This window comes from Akebia trifoliata, chromosome 4 (assembly GCF_017979445.1).
Source record: "Akebia trifoliata isolate Shusen 1 chromosome 4, ASM1797944v1, whole genome shotgun sequence".
NCBI lineage: Eukaryota > Viridiplantae > Streptophyta > Magnoliopsida > Ranunculales > Lardizabalaceae > Akebia > Akebia trifoliata.
Window position 1 is genome coordinate 43,595,523 of NC_141378.1, and position 17,217 is coordinate 43,612,739.

Below are 17,217 nucleotides of genomic sequence, written 5' to 3' on the forward strand. Positions count from 1 at the left end.
AGATCAAATGTAGAACGAAAATGAGAGTTTTGAATTCACCATTCAAAGAACAAACCCAATTTATAAGTAAGTAGAGATAATTTTATTTCTTGATTCTCCTGTGCATATATATAATTCAAGTAGTAAATACAATTATAATGGTAAAATTTTTAAAATTAATATAATAATTCAAAATTTAAATATTAACAATGGAACTAATCCAATAAAATTAATGAATTATCACTTTATATAAAGAGCTAAAACTCATAAGAAATTTGAAAATTGATTTATTAGGGCTTCCAACAGGGGAAGACCCTTCAAAAATAGGCGTATGCCACGTTGTGCGGCGAACACACGGTATTCTTTAGTAAAAGGCGAAAGAATAGTTCGCTTTGTGCTCACCGCATGGCTGCGTGATTATCTAATCTCGTCCAAAGAACACTTTATACGAGTGATGGTGGGCTTTGTTTCTTTTCTCCAGTCGATGTGGGACTATCTTCGACTTTTATTTGTTTATTCTTTTTTAAGTTTGTATGAGTGTGTTCTGGGTTCAATGATTTATGTCAGCAATGTAAAAGTAAGTGATTAGTTGGAGGGATGTTTGATAATTAAAATAAAGGGAAAATTACTTTAATAGATCCTATAAGAGACATCTTTCTAAATGGACTATGGGTTTTAGTTTGGTATCTTAACAACCCCAATTATTTAAATTTTTTATTAATGCCCCCTCCCCTTATAGAAGGTTGAACTCAAACCAACAATTATAGTCTTGACAATTCGAATGTTGATCTTGATTATTCATGTTCAATCATCAAGGTCAACGATGTGAATTGTAGATCTTGACAATTTGGACAAATGTTGATCTCATTTATATGAATTGTCAATCTTGACTATTTGAATTATAATTCACGAATTATATCAGAATGATACCCAAAACGATTAAAACTTTTGTTCAATTACATCGACTTTTTGAATCTTTTCGAATCATTCACGATTTATTCTTTTTCTGAATTAAGTAAATTAAAAATACTTTATACAAAGAGAGTTAAAAACACAAATTAACCCATATTTTTATAATAAAATAATTCTATCTTAATATCACATGATAATATTTTCATTATTCTCTCTTTACACTTATATTTTTCATTATTAGACATTCACTAATTGGTAACTGTTATCACATTAATATTTTGAGAAGAAAACCCAAATAAGATTTTTGGAAAAATTGAAAATGATGGAATTTAAGGGATTGGTTTCTTTCTAGGCTGAAAAAGATGAGTTGAAGATAAAATTTAGTAAATATAACATTGAGGTTGGAAAGCTTGAAGAAACCTGGTTTTGAGAAGAAAAATCAGTATCTTGGCTTAGAGCTTGAGGAAGAGGGCATTCAAGTTTTTTCTATTTAGAAGACTGAGGTCAAGGGATGCAGGTCATCGGTTTCAAAACATAGGGGTATCTCTAATATTCAGTAAAAAAATAGGGGGGGCATGTCTAAATCACCCTATAGTTTTCATACTTTCTCACAATGATCAGTTTGGGACAAAGTTAATTCAGACAGGACAATAGCATTGGATTAATGGAATGAAGATATGAGAAGTTTATAACAGGTACTGTTGTTCAGATGTTCCAAGAAGATCAAAATCTAAGGAAAAGTTGGAAAGAAAACCTTTACTTAAAAACTTTCCAATTTTGAAGTAATAAACAAAAACCAAATGAACAGTCTCTATATATGGTACCACATCTTGATACCTAAATTCCCAATCTGTTTGTTTCTTCCTCTGCTGTTAAGTAATTGATTGAAGCCAAACCAAACCAAACCATCTCACCCATCTCATTACAGTATTTTAAAAAATGTAAAATGCCAAAATCTAATGTGATCCCCACAATTAGCCGCTCGCAACCATCTCGTGGATGGCATCACTGACTGACTGATCTTCAGATCTAACGGCCAGCTTCATGGCAACTTGCTTGGTACCGTCAATCCCAAATGACAGTCGGACTAGCACCTTCACGTTGCCTATGAACAAACCGGACAATAGGCATGTGTGTGATCTGGAATTGTTCGGAACAACTTCGGTGCCCTGTATAACAGAGAAACGTTGAAAGCTTTGAGTAGCCAAAAGTAGTTGATTCTTCTTATATAAATCAATGAGATCATACATCGTTGCGTAAGATGTTGGACAACCGACATTAAGGCATAAAATGAGTTGGTTTTTCTCTGAAATCCGAGTGATCTGAAATCTGAATTTAAAGGGTTTGGGTTCTTGGAGTAGAACTGAATAAAAATGGGTCGAATATGGTTTGACATCCCATGATCTGAGTCAGATCTGGGTTGGATACGGATCCATCCACATATCCACCTAGATCCAAATTATATACTGCTTTGAAATTTTATTTTTGGGTTTTTCAAAATATCCTTTTCTACTACTTTAATACAACTTAACTACTTAGAAAATAAAATAATTATATGGTAAAATAGAATAGTATAGCAATTAACAAACAAATATAGAAGAAAAGATGTAGGAACTATTTATAATTATCTGGTTGAGTCGGATCCAGATCCATATTAACTAAAATCAAAATGATTCGGATATAGTTTAACTACAAGGATCCGAGTTGGATACAGGTTCAGATTCAGATCCAAGCAAAGAAATTCGGATCTGAATATGGATATACTTGTATCCGAGCCAAATCCAACCCACTTTAAGCCCTAAGACATCTCTATTGGAAAGCCACTCACTAACATCTGTTCAAGTTTTGCAAATTAAGTTCAAGATCATACTTTAACCTAGAGTTGTTAGGGTTGCTGCAGAATTATATCGTCTGGAGTAGGAGAAACTAACCTCACAGGGCTGCATTCCAAGAATATTGATGACCGCACTCACAGCCTCTGCCAAGTTCTCCCTTACGCCAAGGCCATATTCGTCAACGCGGTCGCAATCTGGTCCCATGCTTTCCCATGCATTCCTGAAATTTGAGACCTCAGATTTCAACATATAATCAGCTGCAACAACCTCCAGGTCCTCCAGTGGGTACTCATCTTCAAGACCATCTTCAACTGCTTCACCTGTATTTGGATCAGCCTGAAGGATGCCAACATACATAATCATCGAAATAAGAAAAATGAAACATGGAATTGGAATCGTTAAGAATTTTAAATTAGAAACTAAATTGATTTGGTCATAACTTGAAAAAACCAAAAATCTCCCAAGAGGTTCGGAGTATGCATATATCATTAATTTATACAAGTATATAGCTTGCAAAGGGATAGGTGGATGTAGGGGCAAGACTAAATGGGGTTGAAAGAGGAAACTGATTTAAAGTTCCAGAAATATGAAAAACAACTGTTACGAGTTTACTTCAGAAACAGAACCAACCCTTAACAATCCTAAATTTGTCTTCACAGATGTAGTTATTGACTCCAGTAAAGAAGCAAAGATACCGAAACCTTCAGACAGATAAATAATAGCAGTTATACCTCTTTAGCAATGAACCTTAATACATTCGAAAATTTCCCAAGAACAGCTCCTTCTGGCTTCTCAAATGCTACAAAGGTCTGACCCGTTGAATCATATGGTAGGGATCCTAGAGGCTTGCTTGCTATTTCAGAGAAATCCTCCGCTTCAGAAGTATCCACAATAACAGTGACCTGTTAACAAGCCAAAAAAAAAAAAAACAAAAAACTGTTTAAGGGGGTCCAATCAAATAAGACAAACAAATATAGGAGCTGTACTGCAGTGCGGTATATATTACATTTTCCAGCAGCAAGTCAGGCATAGTGTTTGTGCAGTTGTACTGGAACACAACATGATGATCGTATATGTGCTTAACAACATTAACTGCATACTCTGTTTCAGGTTCTGTCAGCTCTACACGTGACGACTGAAAAATAAAAGAAAAACAAAGTAACAAGTGAGCAAAATATTATAAATGCATCAACAACATGCCTATATTTACATAGGTGAAATCAGGCAGAAAAGAACCTTGAAAAGTCTCCCGAAGTTGGAAAATTCAGGGATGGAGGAAAGCGTTCTCTCATTTGCATCAAAAGTTGATGTTGGACCACTAGGAGGGGCACCACCCAAACCAGTAGGCTTTTTACCTGGGGCTTTCTTCTCGGCAAGAGGTTGTGATTTGACCTCCTTAGGTACGGAATCAATATTAAAGGGTTCTTCTGAAGGCATCTGTTTCCATATCATACAGATGAGAGTGATGAAATTAATGGGGGAAAGTTAATATAGAGGTTGGAAGAACACCTACATAGTTTTTCAAACTTGTCTCCAGGTTGACTAATGGGATGTCCAGTGACCCAAAGAGAAACTCCTTCACATCCTTGTCAGTTTCACTCACTGACCCATCGCCTTCAAGGGTATTCAGATAGAGTGTCGCCCTATCACGAACCTGTAGAATAACCAAAAAAAAAAAAAACCATGGAAAACTGGCTTAGTTTGAACTGACGTGCTTTGTTGTTCCTACTGTGAATTAAACAAGTGCATGCAGCACAAAACACAAATGGAGCACGTCAAAAGCAGCTGCAAATACCCTCTAGACCGAACCTTGAACCGGTACGAAGCGAACAAATTTGATACACAATTCGTTCTGGGTTCGTAAAATACAGCGAATCCGTAATAATTAATTTGGGAACCCAACCATTCCAGTTTGCAGAATTTGATCATCGGATTCAGCAAACCGAATAGTGAAGATAAAAGGTTTTTTTTTTTTTTTTTTGGGGGGGGGGGGGGGGGGGGGTGAGGAATTCGATTCAAATATAAAAGAGAAGAAAAGCTATGTCTTTTCCAGTTTACCTCTTCAAAAATTTCTACATCATAGTTGTACTTGTAACTTGGAGGCTTGAATTATATATCATAAACGCACTAGGGAATTAAACTAGCAAACCAAGAACCAGGTAACATAGAAAATCATAAAATTTTCAAACAATGGAAGTAGAAACGGGAACAAAATAAAGTTTCTATGCACTTAATGTATATAAGCTAATTTTGAGGCACAAAATCTAGAAAATATTCAGGGGGCTAGATTCTGACATATAAGACAGATTTTAGACCATGGGCTTGAACCAAGATATACTATTTTCTGTGTATGAAATTGGTTACCAGCGAGGAAAGAGTCAATGATTTACTGCTGAAAAAGGTAACAATATTTAAGTTTTGATCAGGTTGGACAAGAACTTCAACTGGAAAGTTGAATTGGATAATTTCGTTTCATGCTGTCATACTTTACATGATGATCTACCATTGACATGGTCGCAATATTTCAGTTCTGAACCACAGGTCAGACAGAAAATTCGAATTCAACAATTTCATCCCTTAATTTTGCTTCTTGTATAGTTTTGGAATATTCCATTGAAATGTTACAAGAAGCATATAAATATTATGAAAATTAGGTCAAGTATTTCTATCATTTTGAAAACAATATTTTTCTTTATAAATAGATGAGAGGATTATAGGTCCATAGTAAGTGGTTAAATGGGGGCTTCAAACCCAGGTCATACCACCAACACTCACAGACCTTACCAACTCAGATGACATCTTAAGAAAATATTTTCTTCAATAGAAATATATTTTTCCACCAAGTGTCCTAAAATCCTTCATTTCCTCCTGTCAGGAAAAACCACTTCTATCCTATATGGTGAAAAGCAACCACTACTTCAGAGTATTGGAATATAAAGCCCAAACAATCACAACTTTAAGGCTGGCTTTTTTTTTTTCTTTTCAGTGTAAATAAATCCATCTGCAAATCAACAACACACTTGCACAAGATTTCCTATGTATTTTTATTTTATGGTAAAATTTCCAAGAAAAAAAAGCCTGAATTTCTTTACTTTTCCCTGAACTATTCAGGGATGGTGTTTAGTGGCAGGCACTAAACTTGGTGAGAAAGTTTTTTTACTTGAAAAAAAAATCCTCGGTCCTATTGTGCTTCAAAATGTTTTAAAAAAATTAAGAACAAACAATGTATAAAACTTCTTTTAAAAGCCACAATTGGTGTGTCAATAAGACATTTTTTGTATTTACATACAATAGTCAATAACAAATTTATATGAATTTCAATGTAATTAGAAAATATATATTTTTAAATATAATTAAAAAAATATGAAAAACAATCATGCATATGTGATGTCTTGGTCATATTATAATTTCCCATATGATCCTTATTTTTATAAGTATAATATATAATATATTGATATAAGGAAGACAAGGATAGTGATGATCAAGATAACCATCCATGTACAATAGATGCACTGCTCTAATCCTCTCATTCTAGCATACAAATAAATCCCATATAAATAATGGATCTTCAAAGATGCCCTTCAACTTCTCATAAAGATTACACCAAAATATATATAATACCAAAAATGCTAATAACTAAATCCTACAACAATGCTAGCTCCTTCCCCTCAAACACACGGTTATTCCTCTCCTTCCAGAGACCCCAACAAACAGGGAACACAAGTAGATGTCAGAGAATCCTCTCCCTCCCGTATGATCTAATTTGTGTAATTCACACAACTGTTTTGAATATTTTATTATTTATGACTATAAAAACAAAAAACTAAGATTGTGCAACAAATGCATAGATATGACATATCCACTTGTGGGTGTAGGGAACCTACTTTTGCTTTTATACATATATTGCAAATGCTATGAACTTCTCTCAATGTGTTAAGTCTAGCTGTCTTTGGCTCTTTGAGAATTGGATTTTTGTGCCAGCATTTACCAAAAGTTATTGAACATGTTATTCTTTTATGTAAAACAGCCTGGGTTTTACTGATTCTAGTCTGTTCTACTTTAGTATGAGTGGGGTAAAGACAAATTAGGTGATGATGAAGAAAAAAGATTATAGAAAGGGTTTCAAGAAAAAGGTTTTAGGCCCAAACTCTTTTATTGAGCATTGTGAAAGGTTTCAACAAGGCCGATTGGGTACGTGAAATGCAAAGTTTTTTACAATAAGGTTTAAATTAAGCATTCACAATAATTCTCCAACAATATTTATCAATTTAAAATAAAAGTGAAAGATGGAGAAGATGTACTTATCCAAAAAAAATATGAAGAAGATAGAAGATTACCTTAGAATCACACCAATTATTTAAAAACTCAAAATTTTGTAATTATATCCAATAAAACTGAGATAAATCAATTACAATAGCCATCTATATATATATAATCTCTCACATTTTAGACTGTAACTTTAATCCTAACATTACTTAAACTTTGATATTTTGTGACTTTAAGATACAAATCACGTTAAAAACTGATACCCTACCAGTATTTTGGTCAAAAAATTTCAAAACACAGTGGATTCGCAGAATCTTGGAGTCATTGGAAAAGTAACTGAACTACCTTCCAAATGACACAAATCAGTCTAATATGACAAGTTTTGATTTCTAAAAATAAGGCCTGAAGAAAAGTGGTGTTTATTGTACTCGGATTCAAATTGGATTCCTAAAAATAATGAATAAACAACTGAAAATTATAATTTAAAATCTAAGTAATTTAAAACTAACCCCCTAAAAATAAAAGTGACAAATAAAATCTAAACCAAACAAGTGAAAACCCAAATAATTACAGATTGTTCATTGAAGCCTGTAACAGTTGGGTTGATTTGTGTCCCGCATTATTTTTTTTCCAAACGATTGTTAGTTATAATAATATGACTAACTTGCATATATTTCATTTCTTGGAATGTCAATGCATAGTTCCATAATATTTGCATTATTTCAAAACATGAAAAAAGAAAAATCAACTATATTTTCACAAAGATTCCAAGCTAACCATAAACAAAAATTACAAACCTCGGAATTGTTATAGGGAAACTCACCTCGTCATCACTGTCAAATAAGCAGCGTCTCAACAAAACAAATATACGCGGCTGCAACAAAATAGTCCAGTAAAATTCCAAGTCTCATTGAATACCAATCATTAGCAGAACAACCCATGTGGATAAAAATTAGAAGGTGACATTACCTTCAAAGAATCAACGATAGCACCAAACTTCGCCAAGGTGCTTACGGCACTAGCCCGAACAGTTGCATTCTCAAGAATTACCCGATTATAGATATACCGTATGTATTTACTGGGATCTGATGTCTTTGGCCCTTCATTTCCAAGAAAATGGAGTATCTAAAATATACCGAGAAAATAAAAAATTAAAAGACAAAACAAACAGATAAATTAAAGCAGTAAAATAAATTGGGTGCAGGTTATTTATGGAGAAAATGTCCACCTGGGTAGAAAGATATGTGAATTCACAATCCTCGATAAATTCGCAGAGATGAAATAAGCCACTTTCTTTGGCATCTGGTATGTCTCGTATAAGGATGACGATTGAGTCAACAATTGCCTTCTTATAATCAAAACCCCCTTCTTCTCTAAGAATGTTGCTTAAAAAGTTCATCCTAGAAAATAATAGAAAAAGAAAATGGGTTAATCCAACCCAAAGCAAGATGAATGTGAACAAAAAATTCAAATAGTGAGCCATAAATCAGGAAAAAAAAAAAAACCAATTTACAACAAAAATCTAAGCCTACTGACAATGATCGATATTTGAGAGGATATTTGAGGCATAGAGATCGAATAGCTTCCACAACCACAATCTTGAACTCGTCTGCAATATCAGACATGAAATTGGTAATTTGTTTCATAAGGCGATCTACGCTTGACTCATTGCCCGTCTTCAAGAGTGTGGTGATCGCAAGTGTAGCAATGCTCCTGTTTTGATCTGAAATTAAGCTCTCCATATCTATATTGCAATTTGTAACTGCCATGGGATGAGTCATTGCAACCTGCAAGAAATTATAACAGAATTAAAGGCCAAGGAATAATCAAAGTTTCTCGGCATAAAAGTATGGCAATTGCAGGTCCAATATAGCGTCCTCATACCTTTACATTCCTAAAGCAAATGAGAAAAGATAGATTTGAAAATTCCTACAAAAACCTAGAAGAATTCTAAATGATAATGAAATGCATTGCATGCTTGGTTTCTCTCTTCATTCCGCCACACCCCAACTTCTGCACTCATATTTTTTCCTTACATTGAGTTATCGACTTATTAACACAACAAAGCATAGAAAGAGGGGAATGTCAAATAACAACTCTGGGGATGTGTCCGCTACTACATATACATTTTCATAAAAAAAAATTAAATGCCCGGAAATCTCAATGACCTCACATTGATGAAATTTGACCTCCAACAACAGAGAGAGAGCACATATCATGTAAATATTCAGGAAAAATAAGTACCAAGATTTTTTCTAAGTTAGATTTTAGAAAGAGTAAATACCATGTAAATATTCAAGAAAAATAAGTACAAATAATTTTTCTAATTTAGAGAGAGATAATACCATGTAAATATTAAAGAAAAATAGGTACAAAGAATTTTCTAGTTTAGAAAGAGAACGTGCAAATACCATGTCAATATTCAAGTAAAATAAGTACAAAGAATTTTCTAATTTAGAGAGAGAGAGAACAAACCTTATTTAGAGTGCGGACAGCAGCAAAGCGGAGCACAGGCTTGGATGAGCTCAAAAAAAGCTGTAGAACAGTGATTGCAGGAGTCAATTCCCGATTAGTCACACCACTCAGCTCTGTTATTGCTCTAGCAGCTTCAAGTATCACCATTTCTGCTTTGTGACGCAAACAACCCTCGAGATAATCCCAAAAAGGGCGGTCTCCTGTTTGTGAGTTAGCACCCGACTCGCGTATAACCTGCATCCATGATTATTCATTACTTGATCACGCTGTCATTAACTTAAGAAAATCACCAATTTATTGCAAGCAGATGTTCCGGTGGAAGAAATGTACCTGACTGGTATATCGAATCAGGAGACATTGGGCCAACGGTGAACGAACTGTTCCTCTTGTTAAGCTGGTGACAAGCTTGCTAACTGCTAATCGGTCATTCTGCCTTATCTGCAAGTTGACAATCCACTAATAAAGTCAACATTTCAACAATTTTGGACAGTTATCGCAATTTTATTCAAATTCAATGATAGCTATTGAAGCTAGGGGGTATTCTTTCAGTCTTTCTCATATAGCTCCTGACGATATGCCGCACTCTTTTTCCCATCTAATTATAAGACTAATGCTTTTAAGAATATAAACATCACAAGACTCCTCTGCAAACTGTATTGAATTATGGGAAAGTGTAGAGGATTCCACATGGATTACAATAACATGCAAAAGGATAAAACAGCACGTCAACTGGTAGTCCCAAAACAATTGAAGAGAATATCGAATTCAAATGTTGCATTATGTTCGGATCAAACATCAGTGTCCATAAGTTTGATATTAAGAAAAACTTACAAATTCTCTTCTCTCTCTTTTTTTTTTATATTATATTATAAGTAAATCAATTTTATTAAAGTAAAACAAAGGGAGCTGGTCCAGATGACCGAGAAAGCGATACAACCTGAGAGTTTACTACTTATCAGTATGTAGAGTACCCCTTTGGAGTAATTCTAACAATGATCCAAACAATGTGTGATTGGGGGAGGAAGAGAAAGGCTAAAGGATATGGAAGATTGAATCATGTTTATCAGACCTTGGATCTCAGGCTCTTAGCCAGACTTTTTTCTCTTTGGGCATTAGAATTGGACTTCAAAATGCTTATTATTCCTCTTTGGTGCTCATAAGAACCCCCTGGAGAACGAGTAAGACACTTGAAAATAGATAAATCCTACTCAAGTGACAACTTGAGTTTGGTTTTATCCTCAGAGTTAGTTGTGCTTCATTGTCTTTTCTTTTACATAAGCTTATAAAGTAGAGGGAATCCATCTTTGCTTCTGGAGAAACAAATGGTGTGGCTGGTTTTTTCGCTAAACTTTGTCCAAATGCCTCTTAAACTACTCCCGCAGTCTGTCCAAGGTTATTGTCCACGGCTCTGTCCCATGGTCTGCCGCCCAAAAAAATAAAAATATATATATATAAGGAAGAAAATAGTCAACAAGTTAGATGATGTTATTTGTGACTACAAAAACAACCTAAAAAGTTAGATGAGACCTTCTTTGTAGAGTGAGAGGTTAATCTTTCTATACTCTTTGAGGACAACTTGTCCATTTATTAATAAATCTTTATTTATCCCCCCTAAAAAAAAATCACATTAGAGGTATTTTCTTTGAAGAATTTCTTGTTAGATGGGTAGGGTTTGCAATCTAGAGGTGAGGTAGTTTTGTGTTGGGGGTTGTTGGTTCAATGGTAGTCTTTGCTTTTTTTCCCTTTTCCCTAGTTCTTCTTTGTACTCCTTGGGTTGGTCATCCGACCTCCCTTTTTCAATAAAATATCTTTATTTATCAAAAAATAAAAAAAGCATTATAAAGTTACCTTAAGTTTGAAGGCAACTTGGATTTGCAAAGCAATCATCTACTTCAAATTTTGAATAAAACAAACCAAATTTTCTAGCTTACCTGTTGGAGAAGAACCAAAGCATGGAACTGTACAAGAGCAGCCCTTGATTGAACAGCTTCCTGTACCTCGTTACTCCATCTTCTCACAATCTCTGGGGTTGTCTATTCAAGTAGGGACAACTTTAAGGCCCCAAAAAACAAAACCTACATAATGAGTAGATTGCAAGAAAGGGACATGATAGTACCTGAAGCAAGTGAATTCCGCTAACAAGAGCAGCACTGGCAACAACGGGATTTTTGTCAACAATTGCTTGCTTCAAGTATCTTTCTATTTGAGTGAGAAGTGATCCATCAGTAATTCTACAAAGAACCCGGATGGCATTGGCCCTATACATGTCGGTCTTGCTATTCATATCCTTCATTAATGAGCTCGTGACGATGATAACCTTTGATGAGAAGTTTTATGCGTTAATGCTTAATTTAAAGGGAAAAATGAAATTGAGATAGAAAGAGAGGTATAAAAGGGTAAAAGAGTGATATATAACCTCGTCAGCAGAGGGAGAAAGTTCTTTAATTATCAAATAAACCATTCTCCTTAATCCTATATCCTTAGACTGGAAAAGCTTAGTGACGGAGAAGAATACTTCTGTCGCTTCGGTCTATGACATTAAGCAGAAAATTCATGAATCCTTCAAAAAGAGAAAAATGTGCAATTGAAAGAAAAAAAAAAAAAAAACAGAAGACTGACCTTCGTGAATGTTTCTCCTTGATTGATCAAATACAGGAGTTTCGTGATGACCTGTGAATAAGAAAACAGGCGAAGAACTGAAAATTGCAATCCTCAAGAAAAGGAGAGCTGTTATTGACACCCCAACATTTACTTATTACACCCCACTTTCTTGAATTGTTTATAACACCCCAATTAAAGATTAAAACACACACTTTAAACATCGCAAGGGTTTGGCTCAAATTATAATCTCAACATTATAACAGTCATTCACACAATTTCAGTAGTTACTTACATTTATGATTAGGCTGATATAAAATTTTAAAAAATAGAAATCTAGAACTAAAACACACACACAGTTTCTATTGGCACCCCAACTTTCACTTATTCTCAATAATTCACTTATTTTCTTTATTATTCAATGGGGTGTAATAAGTAAAAGTTGGGGTGCCAATAACAATAGAAACAAAAGCACAATTACATAATGTAAGGCAAAACCTGAGAGCATCTCCTGGGATCAAGTTGGGGATCATTGAAAACCCTAGCTTCTTGAAGGACTGCACCCTTCTCGATCCCGAGAAATGGAGAGTAATCTGCTGCAAAAAACAACCAAAAACAATATCAACTAAGAAATTATTTCCAAAATACTTAAGATTTCGCCTGCAATTACTCCAATACAGAACAAAACAAAAAAACATAAAAAAAATCAATCGAAAACAAAGAAAAACAAACGAGATCTAAATGCTTACAGGAACATACATTGGGAGAGAAATAACTAGAACTAAACAACTAAAATTAAAATTGAATTCGACATCAGATCTGCTAAAAACAAAGAGAAATCTCGTTCGAATAGATCCAATTCAGTACAACATCCACAAATGAATGAAAATGCCAAATAAAATTTCAGATCTATAAACAAGATCTCTGATTTTATTAATTCAATTCGAGGTTTTCCTCCAAATCGAAGCATACGTTAATCATTCGATGAAATTAAATATCTGATAAAAAATCAGAGAAGAAAACTCTGTAATTTTAGAGTTCAAGAGATACCTTCGTCATCGCGATCGTCATCTTTTTTTACGAGAGGTTGAGCCATGGAGATATTGGGAGATTTTCAGAGATCTGTGCCAGAGAGCTTTCGCACCCCTCTCTCTCTTACAGAGAATGAAATCGAGGGTTCGAACTTCGAAGGCGACCTTGGTCAAGAAAGAGTAGTAGAGTTAAATCACGAGCCGTGATAAAATGACTCCCCACGTGGCATACTCAATCGTCTCCCCTGGCGTGACATGTACTCTCTACAGTAATTTTTAAATAAAATATTAATAAAATTATTAAACTCAAAAATAAAATTTGCCAACCTGGACACTAATCCACCACCCTTACCTTTCATACCAAAAAGAAGCAAAATAATTGATAAAAATAAATAAAAAATAAAAAACCTAATTTTTTACATTAATCTTCAAAATACTTGATAAATCCTTGAAAATGACTTATTTGATATAGTCATCATGTGCCTGATGGTGTGTGGGTTTGCCTTCTATGTTTGCTCTCTCTCTTCGTCTTTCTTCTTCCCCATTTTCACAATCAATGGCATCAAATCAAAGATATCCTTCGAGTTAGAGTCCATCATGATTTGTGCCTGTGAGATTGGTAGTTTTGTCGTTTCCATTGGTTTTATTAATTCTAATCATAAATATATATATATATATATATATATATATAAAATCTCATTCTCAAATCTTTTTCATCGCAATGGAGTTTTCAAAACTTGATCGGGATGTCGAAAATCCAATTTTTGGGATGAAAATGGTGAGGGTAGACACCCCAATTTGAACAAACCACACTCAAAAATTACCCAAAAAGATCATTTTTTACAATAAAATTAATTAACGGGCCTAAAAAAAATTCAAATTCCCAAAAATCAATATTTTGATCAAATCAAAAGGTCTTTAACAAGGGCGGAGCCAGGATTTTCTTGTAGTGGGGGCAAACTATGATTAGTTGTATAGTTGAAGATCATGAATGGAGGGAGATGAGGCTGTGGGGGCAAAAATTGGAGGGAGAGGAGGGTGTGGGGGCAAATGGGGAGAGAGGTGAGGGAGCGGGGACAAATGGGGCATGTAATTAATTGAAAATATAGGGGTGCCTCAAAGTTCTGTGGGGGCAATTGCCCCCACCAGCTCCTTACTAGCTCCGCCCCTGGTCTTTAAGACCCCTAAAAGTCCTATGGACCCACAATAAGGTTTCAAAGCCTTCTCAAAACCTCACCACTTTAATCCCTGAACCTACCATCAAATTTCTAACTCGTTTTAAGCTCACCTAAGGCCCACCAATTCTCAACCACCCTAAGTCTCATCCTAAAACAGGCCAATACCTCAACATAATCTAATCCTAAGCCAATTTTACTGCAACCCAACTTAAAAACCACAACCCTATCTTAAGTCTAACATACAAAAGCTCATTATAATCAAACCTATTCAATCCCAAACCCAAATCCATGTCCTTATCCATACCCATAATTATAGCAAAACAAGATTCATACAACCCTTGATCATCGAGGTGGACACGTGTCACCCCCACAACAACCTCCCAAAACAAATCATTCTCATTACCCCATCATTATTTTCACATCATACCACTTGCCACTGCCTAACCCCATCACATTCTCTTCAACACTCTACAAGTCATCTCCATACCCCCACATCCCACAACCATTCTCCTTTATCAACTTACCTAACCCACACCCCCATACCTTTTTTGTTATATGTCACCATTTCTTCAACCCTCTTCAAATATCAACACCTACCCTCCTTACATAATCATTCTTCTAACCAACACCTACACCCCTTAATCCCACCTAACATTCAATCCATGTGGGTTGAAGAACTCAATCAATTTGGGTAAAAAATAACTCATTCCCACCACTTTCCATAATTACTTCTCAATGCCTACACCCCATGCCATTAGCCTTTAACCCTTCACCTTTGACACTTTTAACCCCAAAAGCAACCCCAAAAAACCTACAACAAACCCCCCATCCCTCTAAAAAAATCTCATGCTTTTAAGCCCTAAAGAAAACTATAAAAAAAATCTCAACTCATCTTCCTTTCTCACTATCTCCTCTCTTCTAAAAGAAACTCTCTAATTCCACTAAGGACATAAGAAGAAAAATAAGAAAAGAAGAAGTCAAAAACCCTAAGGTGGTTTAGAGAAAGACATCACACCCTCTTTCCCCTTTCCATCCCCCTCTTCTATTTTCCTTTTCCTTACCTTTTTTTATTTTAGAAAGCCTCTAAGATGTAGTGCTCACCCTCCCCTACCTTTGATAGATTGGACTTCGATTCAGTCGAAAATGTAGGGGTTGTAACCACTTTTAAAAGAAAATCATTTTTAAAACCTCAAACACTTGGTGTACACACCACTAAACTTGTTTTGAAGTTAAAAGTGATTGGGCCCCTCTTCATTCAATGAGAGTAGACCTACAACCGATAAGTCAATATTTTTTTTAAAACTTGTTCCTTCAAAGCAAAATATACAGAAGGATATTTTTTCTTAAAAAGATGAACCCCACGATTTAAGTCAATATCAAAAGTCACTTGCATCCTAAGGGACAAAATTGTCGTGTAATCAAATTTTTTATTTTATTTTATTTCTTTAAAATGACCCTCGTAGTTAAGGTTACCATTATTTGATGGAGAAAGAGAGGGGTGCCTAACACCTTCCCCTCTCTTTAACCAAACACTTACTTAGATCTTAGGTGGTTCGATGTTATAATTTGTACGAGAATCACTACAATGCCAAAGTAACAACTTTTTCTATAAAAAAAAAAACTTCCGGGTGACCATTCACACCCTTTTTCTAAAAAAGAAGGTGGCAACTCCAAATCCACGTAAAGATAATATTTAGATTCAAAAATCACATATCTACAGTGAGTATGAATGGTTATGGCAATTTCGACATTTTAATTGTAAGAAATGTCTAAAATGTGGTTCAAGGACTATTTTGAAAAGAGGGATTTTCTAAATAAACTATTTTAACTTTTCTAAAGAAAAATTAGCACCAGGGACTATTAAGTAATTTTTCCAAAATAATTTGGCAAGGAAGAAAATTCAAAACTGCAATCAACAAAATCAAAAGGGGTGGGGGGGGGGGATTATAACAAGTAGAAATTTCATTTTCTAAAATGTATTATTATTATTATTTTTGTAATTATTTTAAAGTAAAATTTTCAAAACTTTGAGAATAAGTTGGCAATAAATCTTTGATGAAAAGGATAATGAATTAATCATGATTTTTTTTTAAAATCAGGTAATTTTTCTACTATGTCGATAGTTGGACTCTCACAACATGGCATTGACTCTGATACCACCAAACGATACAAACACAACCGGTATGATAGAAAAACACCTAGTTGTGTGCTGACAACATTGAAAGATAAGGCCATGTATCTTTGGGGTTGTAATTGCTGATATGCTCAAATGTAATTTTTTTGAACACTTATGAAAAATCATTTTTAACGTATGGGATGTCATCTTCAGTCTCTTGCAATAATCCTTATTTTTTTTCTCATAAATTCATTGGCTTCAATTATTTGAATTTTTTTTTTTTTAATCTTTATTTTGTTTATTTTAGGTTTGAAGGTTGAAAGAGAGAATCTTAAGGTTAAGAATGGTAGAATATAATAATTTTTTGGTAAAACCATGGGTTCTCGATAGAAGATCGTAGACAATGGCATTTAGGTCAGCTTCTTTTAGTTTCTCAGTGAAGATTGCAATAATGGTTTGTGAACGCAAGGACATCTCAAATATTCACCAAAACTCGGGGAGTACAATCCCCCCCCCCCCCTTAAAAAAAAAAAAAACTGACTCGCTAAAATTGATGTGGGTGACATGGCATGTGCACAAAACCACAAATCTTTTTTCCTTGTGTATCCCAAAGAAAAAGATTTGTGGTTCTGTGCACATGCCATGTTAGCCATGTCAGTTTGTTGTTAAAAAGTCGACAATTTTAATGGTCTTTTACTTCTAAATTCTTAGAAATTTTCAAACAAGAGACTACTCAAAAAAAATAAGGGTGTAAAGGTAAATTCATTAAAGTCACCATTTAATAAGTACTCACTTTAGTAAAAATATATATAAATATCGAAATAAAT

The 17,217-nt window shown here is 34.5% G+C and overlaps 1 protein-coding gene and 1 non-coding gene across 3 annotated transcripts; both read right to left on the minus strand.

The window, feature by feature from the left end:
* Window positions 1-272: 272 nt before the first annotated feature.
* On the minus strand, window positions 273-390 carry LOC147405139 (U5 spliceosomal RNA). Its single transcript, XR_015178170.1, has one exon. It is a non-coding gene; the product is annotated as a U5 spliceosomal RNA (small nuclear RNA).
* A 1,232-nt stretch (window positions 391-1,622) lies between these two features.
* Window positions 1,623-13,274, minus strand: LOC147405140 (coatomer gamma-2 subunit, putative / gamma-2 coat protein, putative / gamma-2 COP). Of its 2 annotated transcripts, none has more exons than XM_086441340.1 (18): window positions 13,116-13,274; window positions 12,564-12,661; window positions 12,087-12,137; window positions 11,884-11,997; window positions 11,584-11,784; window positions 11,399-11,500; window positions 9,798-9,905; window positions 9,468-9,701; window positions 8,529-8,779; window positions 8,221-8,392; window positions 7,962-8,117; window positions 7,816-7,866; window positions 4,240-4,380; window positions 3,963-4,163; window positions 3,733-3,861; window positions 3,458-3,628; window positions 2,823-3,062; window positions 1,623-2,060 (listed from the first exon to the last, which is right to left on the minus strand). In XM_086441340.1, exons 1-18 carry the CDS (start codon window positions 13,159-13,161, stop codon window positions 1,866-1,868), a joined length of 2,661 nt encoding a protein of 886 aa, XP_086297466.1. In that variant the 5' UTR covers window positions 13,162-13,274; the 3' UTR covers window positions 1,623-1,865. The 2 variants fall into 2 exon arrangements, with proteins under 2 accessions (XP_086297466.1, XP_086297467.1); XM_086441341.1 differs by having other exon boundaries at window positions 12,564-12,658; window positions 13,116-13,273.
* Window positions 13,275-17,217: the final 3,943 nt, after the last annotated feature.